A 12,391-nucleotide genomic window follows, 5' to 3' on the forward strand; every position below is an offset into this window, starting at 1 on the left:
AACAGCGTTTTTAATTATACCTTCTTTTTTTTTCTTTAGTAGATTTACTTTTTTAACTTCTTCCTGAAATTCGCAGCAGAGTTTTGGGACTAGTATGATCGAATAATTCTGCTAAAAATATTTCAGCATGCCGAAGTAACCTGTGTGCTCCCAGTCAATGTGTACATAAGTGCCTGCCTTCCCTTGCAGGCACTTGGTGCTGTCCCCACCTGAGCTGCCCTCATACATGGACGAGATGTTCCCAGGCATCATGGACGAGTTCACACGCCTCGTAGATGAGCTGGGCTCTCCCACCGATCCAGGCCCCCACTTGGATGTGCTGAGGCAGCACTACGCCTTGCTGGTGCAGGTCATCCAGCAGGCTGCCGACACACTGGCTGCTGTGGTGCCACCCTAAGCCTAGCAACGCTACGTGTGAACTCATTCCGTTTCCCAAGTGAAGTTATGAATAATGCAAGAACTAACTGAGCACATGCCAAAGACAAGGGGCAGAGGCTTGCACTTTCATCCATCTTATTTTACCAGAGTTGCTTAGACAAAATGTTATTGTAATTGGAAGGTAGTACCCCTGACCTTGTGATTGATGTGCTCTGTCTGGTTCTAGATATTCATAACTTCAAGTATGTACCAACTAAGCCATCACAAGAAGCATGTCCATTTCATGGTGTTTTAGATGGCAGCCAAAGCAAGGAGCATGCATGTTTCTACATCTGGCAACACTCTCACCTGATGCTGTAGATGTTTCCGAAAACCTTTGAGCGAGGCTGAAATCCCTGGATACCTTTTTTTCTTTCAGGCCTCCTGTGAAACCATGCTAGGAATATCATTGTTTTATAAGGCAGTTCATAGCCAGGAATGTGGAGCTGAACAATGACAGCATGGGTGTTGCTGCAAAGGCTTTCCTTTTCAACTTCAGGCTTTAAAAAAAGCTCGTCTAGGGACTTCAAGTTAAGCTGGCATGCACATGCTTCTGCACTCTGTTGAAGCAAGCCCAGCACATTGCTGTGATTGAGGTAGTCGCAATCCATCTGTGAAGAATCCACGCGGTTAAATCATTCATGGCGATGCCTTCTGTTTCACATGTGCAACTACCAGCAAAATGCCGTACTGTAGCAACAGGCACTTACTGATGTCATGACATTTCTGCTGATTTATTCCATCAACTTGAATGCCAGTATCTTTTGTCATGTCCATTCACGCTATATTTTAGGTGATCAGCATATGCTGGTGCCCTCACATATTGTTTTATGTTAAGTTTCAGTAGAGGAAATAGCTTAAACCGCAGCTTCAAGGTGTGAGTTAGGTTACTTGTAGAAGCTGTCAGCATCTCTCTTGTTGCAAAAGGCTCAGAAGCCATGGCTCTCAAGCTGTAAGAAAATCACCCATTGTATACGGTAGGGTGGGAAATGCAGAAACAGATGTGACCTCTGAACTGAAAAGTTCTCTCATTGCACACAATGATACAGCACATTGCACTTGTTGCTATCCTGGAACAGAATGTGAAACACTACACACTGAGCTGACCAGAAGAGCATTTCTATTCTCTTTTTCATACACCACAGGCAATGCTATGAAGGCTCTCTTAGACTTCTGTTAATGCTCTGACAGTAAAGTAGTGTGTCACATGTGAATGAAAGATGTAGGCTTGCTCCATGTAATTTGATATAACCTAGTCTCATAATATCATGTCACAAAATATGACTTGCTATATAGAGGGTGTTGCATACCTGATCCTTTTTCTTACAGAACAAGCAGTGTGGCACATTTCTGTGACAAGCAGACACAGTGCACCACCTGCAGTAGTTATCAAAATCTAATGCATTGCACACAAAGGTGTGCAAATAGTACGTAATTTGACGTAGCCTTGCATCCACAAGTTATATCCACGATATATGAAGTAGTTGTTCTATAGAAAGCATTCCAGACAAGAAATTGCTGCTCTGCAAAATAGTTGGAGGGGACATCTTTGAGCATGCATAGCTTCCGTAGCATTGCCTGCTAAGTATGAAACAGAGCAGAGAGAATGCTACAGTAGCAGACATGCGGCTTGTGGCTCCTAGAGGCTTTTGCCTGCACTGCCATTCATTGACAATGTGGCTCGGGCTTACGATGCCACCAACATGCACCTTCCACCTCATTTCGGCATTTGCCTCTGACCGCATGTGCGTTAGACTACAATGGTGCCTTCATGATGCCACATTCATGCTTACAGTTGTGCCACATGCTGTCCATCCAGTTGTTTGTTTCGTCCAGATGTTGCTTTCACTGTTACTTTAGGTCTCTACTGGACGTGTGAATGCTGCAAGTGTGCCTTCAGATGCCACCAACTACAGATTCAATAACAAAAGTGTGTGAGTGACCCTTTTAGTTGTTTGTCACACCATACTACAATTTTTTTTTGTTTCCTTCTTTTTCTTTCCAAATTTCGGTAGCTCGTATAGTCGCTTTGTTCAGACAAAAAAATATAGCCAAATTTAAATTTGCTGAAACAGCCAACTCCGCCCCATTGCTTTAATATGTAAGTGTGTTAGTGTCACTTAGTGCGAAAGTGTGTTTAGGCTGTGAAAATTGAATTCTGGGGTTTTACATGCCAAAACCACGATTTGATTATGAGGCATGCCGTAGTGGGAGACTTCACATTAATTTTGACCGCCAGGGGATCTTTAATGTTCCCCCTATACATGGAACACGGGTGTTTTCGCATTTCACCCCCGTCAATATGCGGCCGCTGCGGCCAGGATTTGATCCCACGACCTCATGCTTAAGCAGCGCAACACCATAGCCGCTGAGCCACCGCCATTAGGTGGTGAGCATGGGCCAGTGTATTTTAGCATTTTCAATGGAACCATTATTTGGACAAGAATGTGCATCTGTCCTGTCCTTGTTTTGGCATTATTGCACTAGGCTTCATTCTTTTTCCATCCTGTGCTGCTAGACTTATTAAAAGACTGTGGGTATGTTAGGCTATTTTTGTACACTTGCGCTTAGGTCAGTTTAGTATGCAAAGGTTGCTTTGTATGTAGAAGTTGAATCTTGGTAGACACTCAGTCAACCTGTTGCTATTGCTGTTAAAACAAGATATGCTACATTTACACAAATCTGGCATGCCCCTTTAAAAAAAAGATGGTTTGAAAATTGCTGTTGCATTACAATCTGATACGAACCCAATCCCGTGTTCGTGGCATTGGCAATACAGCTTACCATCAGAGCTGTCAGACACAGCATCATCACCATCATGAGATGGTGGCAAAGCTAATTCTTCTTTAAGGTTGCTGTGGGTTCATTTTGTGCTTGACTATGATCACTTTCCAAGATTTCTTTTTCGTGAGATTTCATGCGACTCGACACTAGGTGTGTCAGCCCATACTGCTACCAGCGTTCCTGGTGCTGGGCCAAGTGCCTGTGCAGAATGCCAGGGACACCGTGGGCCACATATTTTGACCAGCCCAATGCTGAGTCACATAACATCTCGTGAAAGTGATGGTAGTATTTCCAAAAATGATGGCTTGAGAATACCGCCTTGTTTGTTGGTATCTGTGTCCATTGAAGCGCAAATGGCGATGGCGACATGCCGTTTTCATTATGAAAACTCATTTAATTAAAAAAGTTGCCCTTCTGTGAAAATTCTGCATGTCATTTTTTCTGATCACGAATGTGGGGATATACTGTATTTTTTTAATATAAATCGGACACACATTGCATTCAGGTGCATGTCACATTCAAGTGCATGTTACATTCAGGTGCACTTTCATTTTCTTATTTTGAACCCGTGAAAATTGAGTGCCCATTAGATTCAGGGGCGCGTTGGAATCTTACAAATGAGGTATATTATAGACGTGTGCGAATATGAGCAACTCGTACATCAAATAAGGCAAAGCTTTGTAAGCTAATTCTCAAACCTTAGAGAAATCCCATCTCATACCCTACAGAAATCCCATGCTCTGTTTTGCCACTGCCTAAAATCTACCCAAGGTTTGGCAAGTGCTTCACACCTGTCACAGTAGCTTAGTACACATGCCATTGTGCTGCGGTGTTCAAGGTCATAGGTAGATCTCCGCTGCAGCGGCTGCATTTCGAAAGGGGCAGAATGAAAAAACACCCGTGAACATAGATTTAGGAGCATATTGAAGAAGCAAGGGTGGCCAAAATTAACCTGGAGGCCCTCCCTACTGCATGCCTCGTAATCGTGTTGTGGTTTTGGCGTGTAAACCCATAAAATTTATCTTTAATTAAGCTCTTTACTAATATCTGCTGCAGTTGCTTCGTAATATCTGATGCTCATTGCTGTATGCTTCGCCGCTTTTACCAACACTGGCGTCCAGCTGCGCATTGCGACAGCCTGCTGATACAGCTACTTCAAGACCTGATGCATCCAGCGTTGCAGGTTGTTTTCTGGCTTACATTCAATATTGGCCACGCCGCCACACATAAACAATTGTGGAACTACCTTGTGCAAACTGCTGTCAATGTCCTTTCAGTTTGCTGGAGAGGCAGAGGTCACTTCCTTGCCACGGTGGTTGCTGCCAACCTGTGCGAGCCAGTGCGAGTTTGTGATCCCATTTACACTCACCTTTCCTAAATTAATATCGTAGCGTGATGGTCTTTAAGACTTGCGCACCTTATGGCAAATTTCACAATGCTGTTAAACCTGGTTGCCATGGGAATGGCTCCTAATGAAAAGTTCTGCCTGTCATTGGTGCCATCTGCAAAATTGCATTTAAGGGCCATGACACCCAATTTGCAAGACGCAATTATGCATTGCATGGTAAATGGTACGTATCCCACTACAGGCTGGCTAAATTTTAGCACATTTGATGGTGTAGAAAATTTGTATTTCAATTTTCTAATATCGCATTTGAACCATATAGAAGTCTGGCAACACTAACTGATGACAAAATGACTCGCACCCCCAGCTAAGGCTCCCTCAGAGTAATGGAAATGAATCTTAGAGGCCAAGCTTTCGTATACCGCAAGCACTGGATGTAATTGTAGGAGCCAAAAATATGTCATGGTCACCATGTGCTACTTAGTCTTTAATGTGTTAGCATTAGGGTTGTCAAAGTGGAAAAAAATGTATGTACGTGGAGGGCATGAAGCTGATCTGATGTGTGTAAAGTTGGTCACGGGGTAGAGGTAGAGAGGAGATGGGAGGGCTTACAAGACCTTACGAATGGGAGAGCTTAGAAGAGCGTGGGCTTTCTAGAAGCCAGTCGGAGTTGGAAAGGAGAGAGAGAGAGGAACAGCTGCAAATTGGCACTGAAGAGAAAGAAAGGGAAAGAGTGGCAGCACTGAAACACCGTCACCTTAGTCTGCTTCGGAGCACTGCCATGTGCAGTTGTCTCCGTGAAGTGGCAAGACGTGTGTTGAGTGAGATAAAATGATCTGCGAAGCTAAAGAGGTGCGATGTAATGCTGATGCATTTCTCTCGCATTTACCATGAAATCACCACTGACTTTTTGCATGTGCGTTACAGTGGTCAGCCTAAGATAATCTCTGGAGGCGTTCCCTTGTTTGTACTATTTTTACACTTCAGTAAAAAATTGCAGGCACAATTTGACAGCGATACCCTTGCTGCACCATAGGGTGCCAGAGCATGCAGAGCAAGATGTCCGATGTGGTTTCTGGCTGTTTCGAAGCAGTCGACACAGTGGTAGCCCCACAAATCCCGGCATCACGCAACACATCTCAAAATGGCTGTCACTGTCGCTGGCAGAGGCTTAAAGGAAATGATTTCAAATTGAAATTCCCAAGTAATGTGCGCTGAGAGTCAAGTTTTTTGTGGGTACGTATAACCATATTGGCCCCTCTACTCCCACTTATAGTAATGAACTGAGAATAGCTTTAAGACCCTGTCATGGCCCCTTTAGTAGACTTGTAATCTAGGAATTGCATATAGCGTATTATTATTTGCTGCCGGGAAATGCAGCCCATAACTGCTGACAAAATAATTTTAACAAAATAATTTGAATTTTAAACCCCACCAAGGTACATATTTGAAGGGCATGGCAATGACTTCATGTTGCTTATATCCAAAGTTTTCCCCATATCGTACAAGCCTAGGTAATATTGTTTTGTGTAAATGAGAAGGATTTAAACATTGGTTACTGAAGCTGGCACTAGAACACACAGGCAGTTTGAGGAGAGCTCCTGAAGTTGCTGCTATTTGCCCGGAGCATTCTTTCATTGCTCCAAATCATAACTGTAGTCTAGCATCCCTGTCACGTGGACAGCTTTCACACACAACACAGAACAGTGTTTTTCATAGCCCACTGTAGTATTCCTGGATGTTAAACCCCACAATATTTTAGCTTTTCTTGCCCATTTGACACCAGTTTAGCTTCTGTGGCTCAAGTGACATTCATGTATACTCACATGCGACAGGGATCCTGTTAGTCAAGCACTTCGTGCCACCTTAGCATGTTCACCCGCCATACAGCAAGACGTGCGTGGCTGTTAGATACAGTGTGCCCTATTGGTCACAGGTCAAGGAGCAGAAGGATACTCAGCTCTGTTGTGTGCTTCTTTCCTGTCGCACCTGTTTTTAACGGTGTAGGCTTAAAGAGGCAACCAGATGCTTACAATATTCAAGCGACAGGGTCAAGCAATGTAACAGGCTGCTGAGCCATGGTGTGGGGCGACTGCGTAGACTCTACATTAAAAAATGAAGTAGACACAAAGTTACATTGTTGTCCAATTAAATACAATCAAACATCCATAAAAAAAATTGCAAACATTTTGTGAGATCAACATTTTAATTATAATATACTAGATCTAGTGAACTGCGCTTGAGCACAGTGAAAAAGCCTTCTAAATAGCCAGCATTAGTAAATGCTATGGCCTCACCTTGCAGGCAGGAATTAGTACTATTGTGGCTCAATGGCATCTTCAGTCTATAAGCATCAAAACAAAGAGCTGGTCTCAGTAAAAACAGAAAATTGTTAGTTCTTAGTCTTCAGCATGAGATAGGACTAAGCAAGGTCTGATTTTGTCATTTGTTTACTGCTGTCACAACAAATTGTAAGTGGCAAGAGCAAATTCGAATCAGAACTGGAGGCCTGGGCACTGCCATGTTATGCAACCACAATAACCAGCAGAAGCTGCCTCATGAAATTCTAATTGACAAGCAAGTTTATCTAGGTAAACAAACACCAGCGATGCGACATGCGATGGCAACATATTGCCCTCCGCGACATCTAAACACGTTGTTGTTGCTTTAATATTCAGTGCGTGTGGTTCAGCCTTAAGTGTCAGTGTGCTGGTGCAGCTGTGTCAGCAGCTTTGCATTTTGTGTCTTTCTTGTGTTCCTCACAAGTTTTCCTTTTGTTTTCATACTCGCATGGCTCTTGCTAACCTTTTTCTTGCTGTCAAGCATGAAAAGGTAAGCACAGCTATCAGAGCTTCTGCAGCAACTCAGCAGCCACAGCACTTAGCTGCTGAAATGAAGGTTGTGGGTTAAATTCCTGGCTTCTGTGGCCATACATCGATGGGGCCACAAGGCAGGAATGCCTGCATAAAGAAAAAGTTTGCTGCATGTCAGGTTGCCTAGTGAACAAAATTAGTATGGAGCTTGCTACTTTGGCAACCATGTGGCCTTGGCATAAGTTCAGGATGCGTAAAGCTAATTTCACACTTCACAAATGCCTAACCTTTGGGCTCAAGTAACATTTTTTTTCCCGCCTTTGACACATTTCAGCATCACAATTTTATGAGATCATTCAATATATGGCATAATTCAATATGACTTTTTATATGCCGAAGTTCATGAACAGAAAGAATTGCAAAGCATAAATGAGGGAGGAAGAGCTGTACTAGTATATATATTCAACATGAGCTTGCTTGTTGACACCTCTGTGGCATGTGTGGCGATGTTTGGATGATTTTATAACTTTTTATTTTGTATGTTTGCATTGTATTCAATGTGCCTGGTGCGATAGGTCTCTTATCATGGTGGGGGCTTTATTGATGGGAGAGTATTGTGTAAGCTGGTCTATCATGTATTCCTTCAATGAGAAGCTTTGTCGTAGGCACAATCCGAGGGCGGAACATTCCATTTTTTAGCCTTTTTGGTCACGAGAGCCATGTATATTTTTCTGTGGCTTGATAACAAAACAAAGCTTCCTCTTCCATATGGTGTCTCAGAACTACAGTGCAGCCAACATTTTTCTTCATAATAAAAATGAACTGACAGCTACTGTTACTTCGCAGTATATAGTGGTGTGTTGATGAACCATAACCACAACTGCTGCGACCACAGTTCACATATTGGCAGTATTTGCCAGAGCTCTAATGCGTGTTAGCATTAGCCAGATTCATTGCTGTGATAAGCCCACATTAGGCGTGAACAAATGACCAGAAGTGACCAGTGGGTGGGAACAGTGCAGCCTTGCAAACCTTAGGGTCTCCTGACATGATGCACTGCACGGTTATGATGTGATTACTGTTTGCACATGCATCCTTCAGAATTGTGCCGTCTGCTTTATGTACCAAACGTTGCATAAACCAGAGTGCCAGGTATATAAGGCTTTTCTGGCTAAGCCATTGGTTTGTTTGCATGCAAATTTGGTACAAAGGTGACATTTCTTGATGCATGCAGTTTAACTCCTTCCGTGCCATTGACAAGCTGAATCCATCCACACGTTTCTGTTAAAAACAGCCAAGGATGAGTTCAGCTCATCGCTTTTTTTTTTTTTCATTCTGATGTATAGTGCTGTTAAACTTAACTTTTGCAATAAATGGTAGGGTGATTTACATAATGCATAAAATATTGTCTTCATTGTTTTTCGTGAAGGACTTGACCATCTTTGGTCAGAATTCAAGATAACTGTGTGACACAAAAGTGGTCAGTACTAATTTTGGACACAGTGCTGGCCTGTTTCATTCAGTACAAATCAGAAGTATGCGCATGAAGTGATGCCAGACAGGAAATGTAAAAATTTTATTTTAGCGGAACAGTTGCACCAGCTGTCATCATTGGGACTAAATGTGGTGTACACGCTATTTTTTTCACTGCCACAGTGAGGCATGGCATTGCTATTATTGTTCTCAAACCTACATCTTTTGTCTGGCATCACTGCAGTCACTGCGTGCTGCTTATTCATATTGAACAAAACAAGTATGTACTGTACCCAAACATGCCAGTAAACTGCATACACCATAAAATTTCACCTATGTATCAAGTTTGAGCGTCAACAAGGTTGCAGTATGACAGGTTCACTTACACTTAGTGCTCTTATTTGCATGTTCACATTTGCATATGTAAACTATTGCTTTAGCATTTGTAGTAGGAACAGCTTGTGTTGTAACAACGTGATGCAATGGCACAGGGCAGTGGTTTTGAGGGCATCTCATCTCAACAGCCAGCACTGCATCTTTGCTCTGCATCCTGAATTCTCAATGGCCTTCTGCAGACCTCTTAGCATCGCAGAAGCCTACTGATGGTGTAATATGTTTTTTCTGTGTCCTATGCCATGGTCTTGGCAGATTTCTTAGGCAGCTGGGCCAACTAATATTGTGTTGTCATATTTATTCTCTTATTCCTATTTTTTGTCTGTTATCGCCTTCATTTTTATATCAGCTTGCGTTTTTCTCATTGTACGTCATATTTTAGCATATTCTCTACTGATAGCGTAGGGCTATTCATTTTTGCTGTACGTGGTTCAGCTGATTCACTTCCATGAATGTCTGATGGATAAATCAAACTTGGACTTGCTATTCAGAAATAAAATAAACTTTTTTATGAGTTCAACGAGGTAGTGCAAAACTTGATTCATTTTAAATTTGAGTTAAAGGGACCCATAAGTGGCTTGTTAATTTCACCTGGATTCATAGACTGCATTGCTTGAAATACAGACAAATTAGTTTCAATGCGAGTGGAGACATTATAAGAGCTGCAATAATGTGTAAATGAAAGGCAAGTTGCAACGCCACACTGAAATTCCTGTACTGATTACCTGTGATCTAGCAGACTTCGGTAGTATCTGGGTGGGGCAAGGTAGAGAAAGGACTGCATTGTACTTGGAAGAAAGCTAGGACTCTCAATCTGAACCTGGCAGCTATTGTTGTTTGCCTTTTGGAAAAGAATTCAATACACTCAAAGTACCATGAAACATTTGATATCGCACTGTCGTCATCACTATCGCAGTGTCATTCCAAAATTTAATAAAAGCAGTATTGTCTTTCTTAGCTAATAGTCAGTCTTTTACTACTAGAACAATGCGAATATGTATTCTGAAGGCTGAGCCCTATCTTTTCTAAACTGACGTATGTTCTTTAGGGTTCCTTTAATTTTTTCAGATAAACTCGGCATCAAATAAAATTACTAGCAGGAATTTTTTGATGGACTGAAGTGGATGGAGCTGAAGCAACTGCACCATGCACAGCTTGGGTGCGTGTCCTTATTTGTGATTCCAACAGCCGGTGCAAAAAGCTGATTATTCCTCAAAGGGATCAGAGTTTCTGAGGTTGTGTTTTTAGGAGCCTGGCTCCAAGTGGAAGAAGAGCAGCTGTGCCTTTCGCAACCAGCCTGCAGTTTGTGACTGTGCAAATACTGTCCGCCTCTGGGCATGTGTTTATATGAGTGCTGGAAATGTGAAGTATGTAGTTTTTTTACTCATTAAATGGCTGTTAGCCAAAGCACCATCTCTGTCTATTTCTTATGTTTTTTTTTCTTCTGTTTTAGCGACTGTGTTTGATAAAAGTGTTGCTAGCTGGGATTTTTAGTGGAGCCATTGGCACTCTGCTTTTCTCTTTTATCTTCTTGCTGTGGCGCTTTTTTAGTTCACTTTTCTGTTGCTTGAGCAAAATGTAAAATGCATCTTTAAGTTGTCAGTAGACATTTCAGCAATTTCTCTAAGGTCACTAATTTGCTACTGTCCCATTGTATTGAACATGCTAATTCTTGGTCTGAGCTGGTACAGACAGCCACACTTGAACAATGCTGCAGAGCAAGGAGTAATCACAGCATATGCTAGGTACCAGTCTGTATGTTGTATGACATGTGCATTCTTGTGGCTTCCACTGTTCATAACCATTGTCCCTCAGAGGCCAACAATGTGCAGATGGCTTTTTTTTTTTCATTGCAGCGTGCAGATTCATTCCTCTAGACAGGAAATGGGGATGACTACATGTGCATACCTTATAACTTTCCAAGATACGCCTGACAGAGTGTTTGTGATTCAAGTTATGTGCTAATCTAAAGCGAACCGGCAAATGGTGTGCCAATGTGTGAGTTGAACTGGCAACAATCACTCTCAGGACCAGGTGGCAACCTTAAAGCCTGTGTGTTCACGACAAACTTAAAAAATTGTGAATTGGAATTTAAAACAGTTTGCAAATGTTGAAGTTCACAGGCTAGGAAGTGTGCTCGTGCTATTAGTATGTGTGAGGGGAAGTCAAAAAGTAAAGGGACTTTTGCAATTTCTCGTGCTAGAGTTTAGTAACACTGGTAGTATCCAGCGCTGAATTAGTGTCATCTGCAACACTTCTTAGTGTCGCGTACAACACTTCTAGGGAACGTGTCATTCTTGTTCCCGCATTAGTCGTTAAGAGTGTAGCTGACCCTTAAACATGGCAGCTCCATTGTTGATCTGCACTCAAGAGGAAATCAGGGAAGTGATTCGCTTTTTGTTTGCTGAAGATGTTAAACCTGCAGAAATTATTCGTCGAGTGCAAGCGCAGTATGGTGATCATTGTTTATCGCAAAGCAAGGTCTACAAATGGATAGAGTTTCAAGCAGGGAAGAACTTTATGTGACGAGGAAAGATCAGGCAGGCCATCGACTTCAACGACTGAGGATAATTTGAAATTCGTTGAGGGTATGGCGATGGAAAACAGACGAATCGCAGTGGACGAAATCACCGATACTTTACATATCAATCATGGTTCAGCTTACTTCATCTTACACGACAGGCTAAATTTTTGGAAAGTGTGTGCAAAGTGTGTCCCCAAAAAATTGTCAGTGCAGCATAAGGCACAAAGGTTGGACATCTCTCATAAACATTCGGCCCATCATCGTCGGGAGGGAGATGGATTTTTACAGCAAAGCGTTAATGTAGATGAAACTTGGGTACATCATCATGAACCGGAAAGTAACGCTGTAAGCATGGTTTGGACACACTTATCGTCACCATCAGTTAAGAAATTTATAAACGTCAACCATCAGCTGGTAAGATTATGCTAACACTACTCTGGGACATGGAAGGTGTGGTAGCCATTCATTTCACCCTAAGAAGCGAAACTGTGAACAGTGGGAACTATTGTGATGTGTTGTGAACTAAATTGAAGCCTGCAATCAGACCCAAACGTTCTGGAAAATTGCGAAAAGGTGGCATTCTGCAGCAAGATAACACGCGGCCACATTCTGCCAAAGGACGCCTGAAACAATAAAGGAGTT

General features: G+C 42.3%; 1 protein-coding gene across 1 annotated transcript in view; it reads left to right on the plus strand.

Moving 5' to 3' along the window:
• LOC135920276 (putative N-acetylated-alpha-linked acidic dipeptidase) overlaps window positions 1-10,638 on the plus strand; it is a 47,041-nt gene extending 36,403 nt beyond the window's left edge. Inside the window, exon 13 of the mRNA XM_065454446.2 lies at window positions 190-10,638. Within this exon, the coding sequence (XP_065310518.1) occupies window positions 190-397 (208 nt within the window). The 3' untranslated portion in view covers window positions 398-10,638. The remainder of the gene's footprint in view (window positions 1-189) is intronic.
• The last annotated feature ends 1,753 nt before the right edge of the window (window positions 10,639-12,391 follow it).

Source organism: Dermacentor albipictus, chromosome 10 (assembly GCF_038994185.2).
Source record: "Dermacentor albipictus isolate Rhodes 1998 colony chromosome 10, USDA_Dalb.pri_finalv2, whole genome shotgun sequence".
NCBI lineage: Eukaryota > Metazoa > Arthropoda > Arachnida > Ixodida > Ixodidae > Dermacentor > Dermacentor albipictus.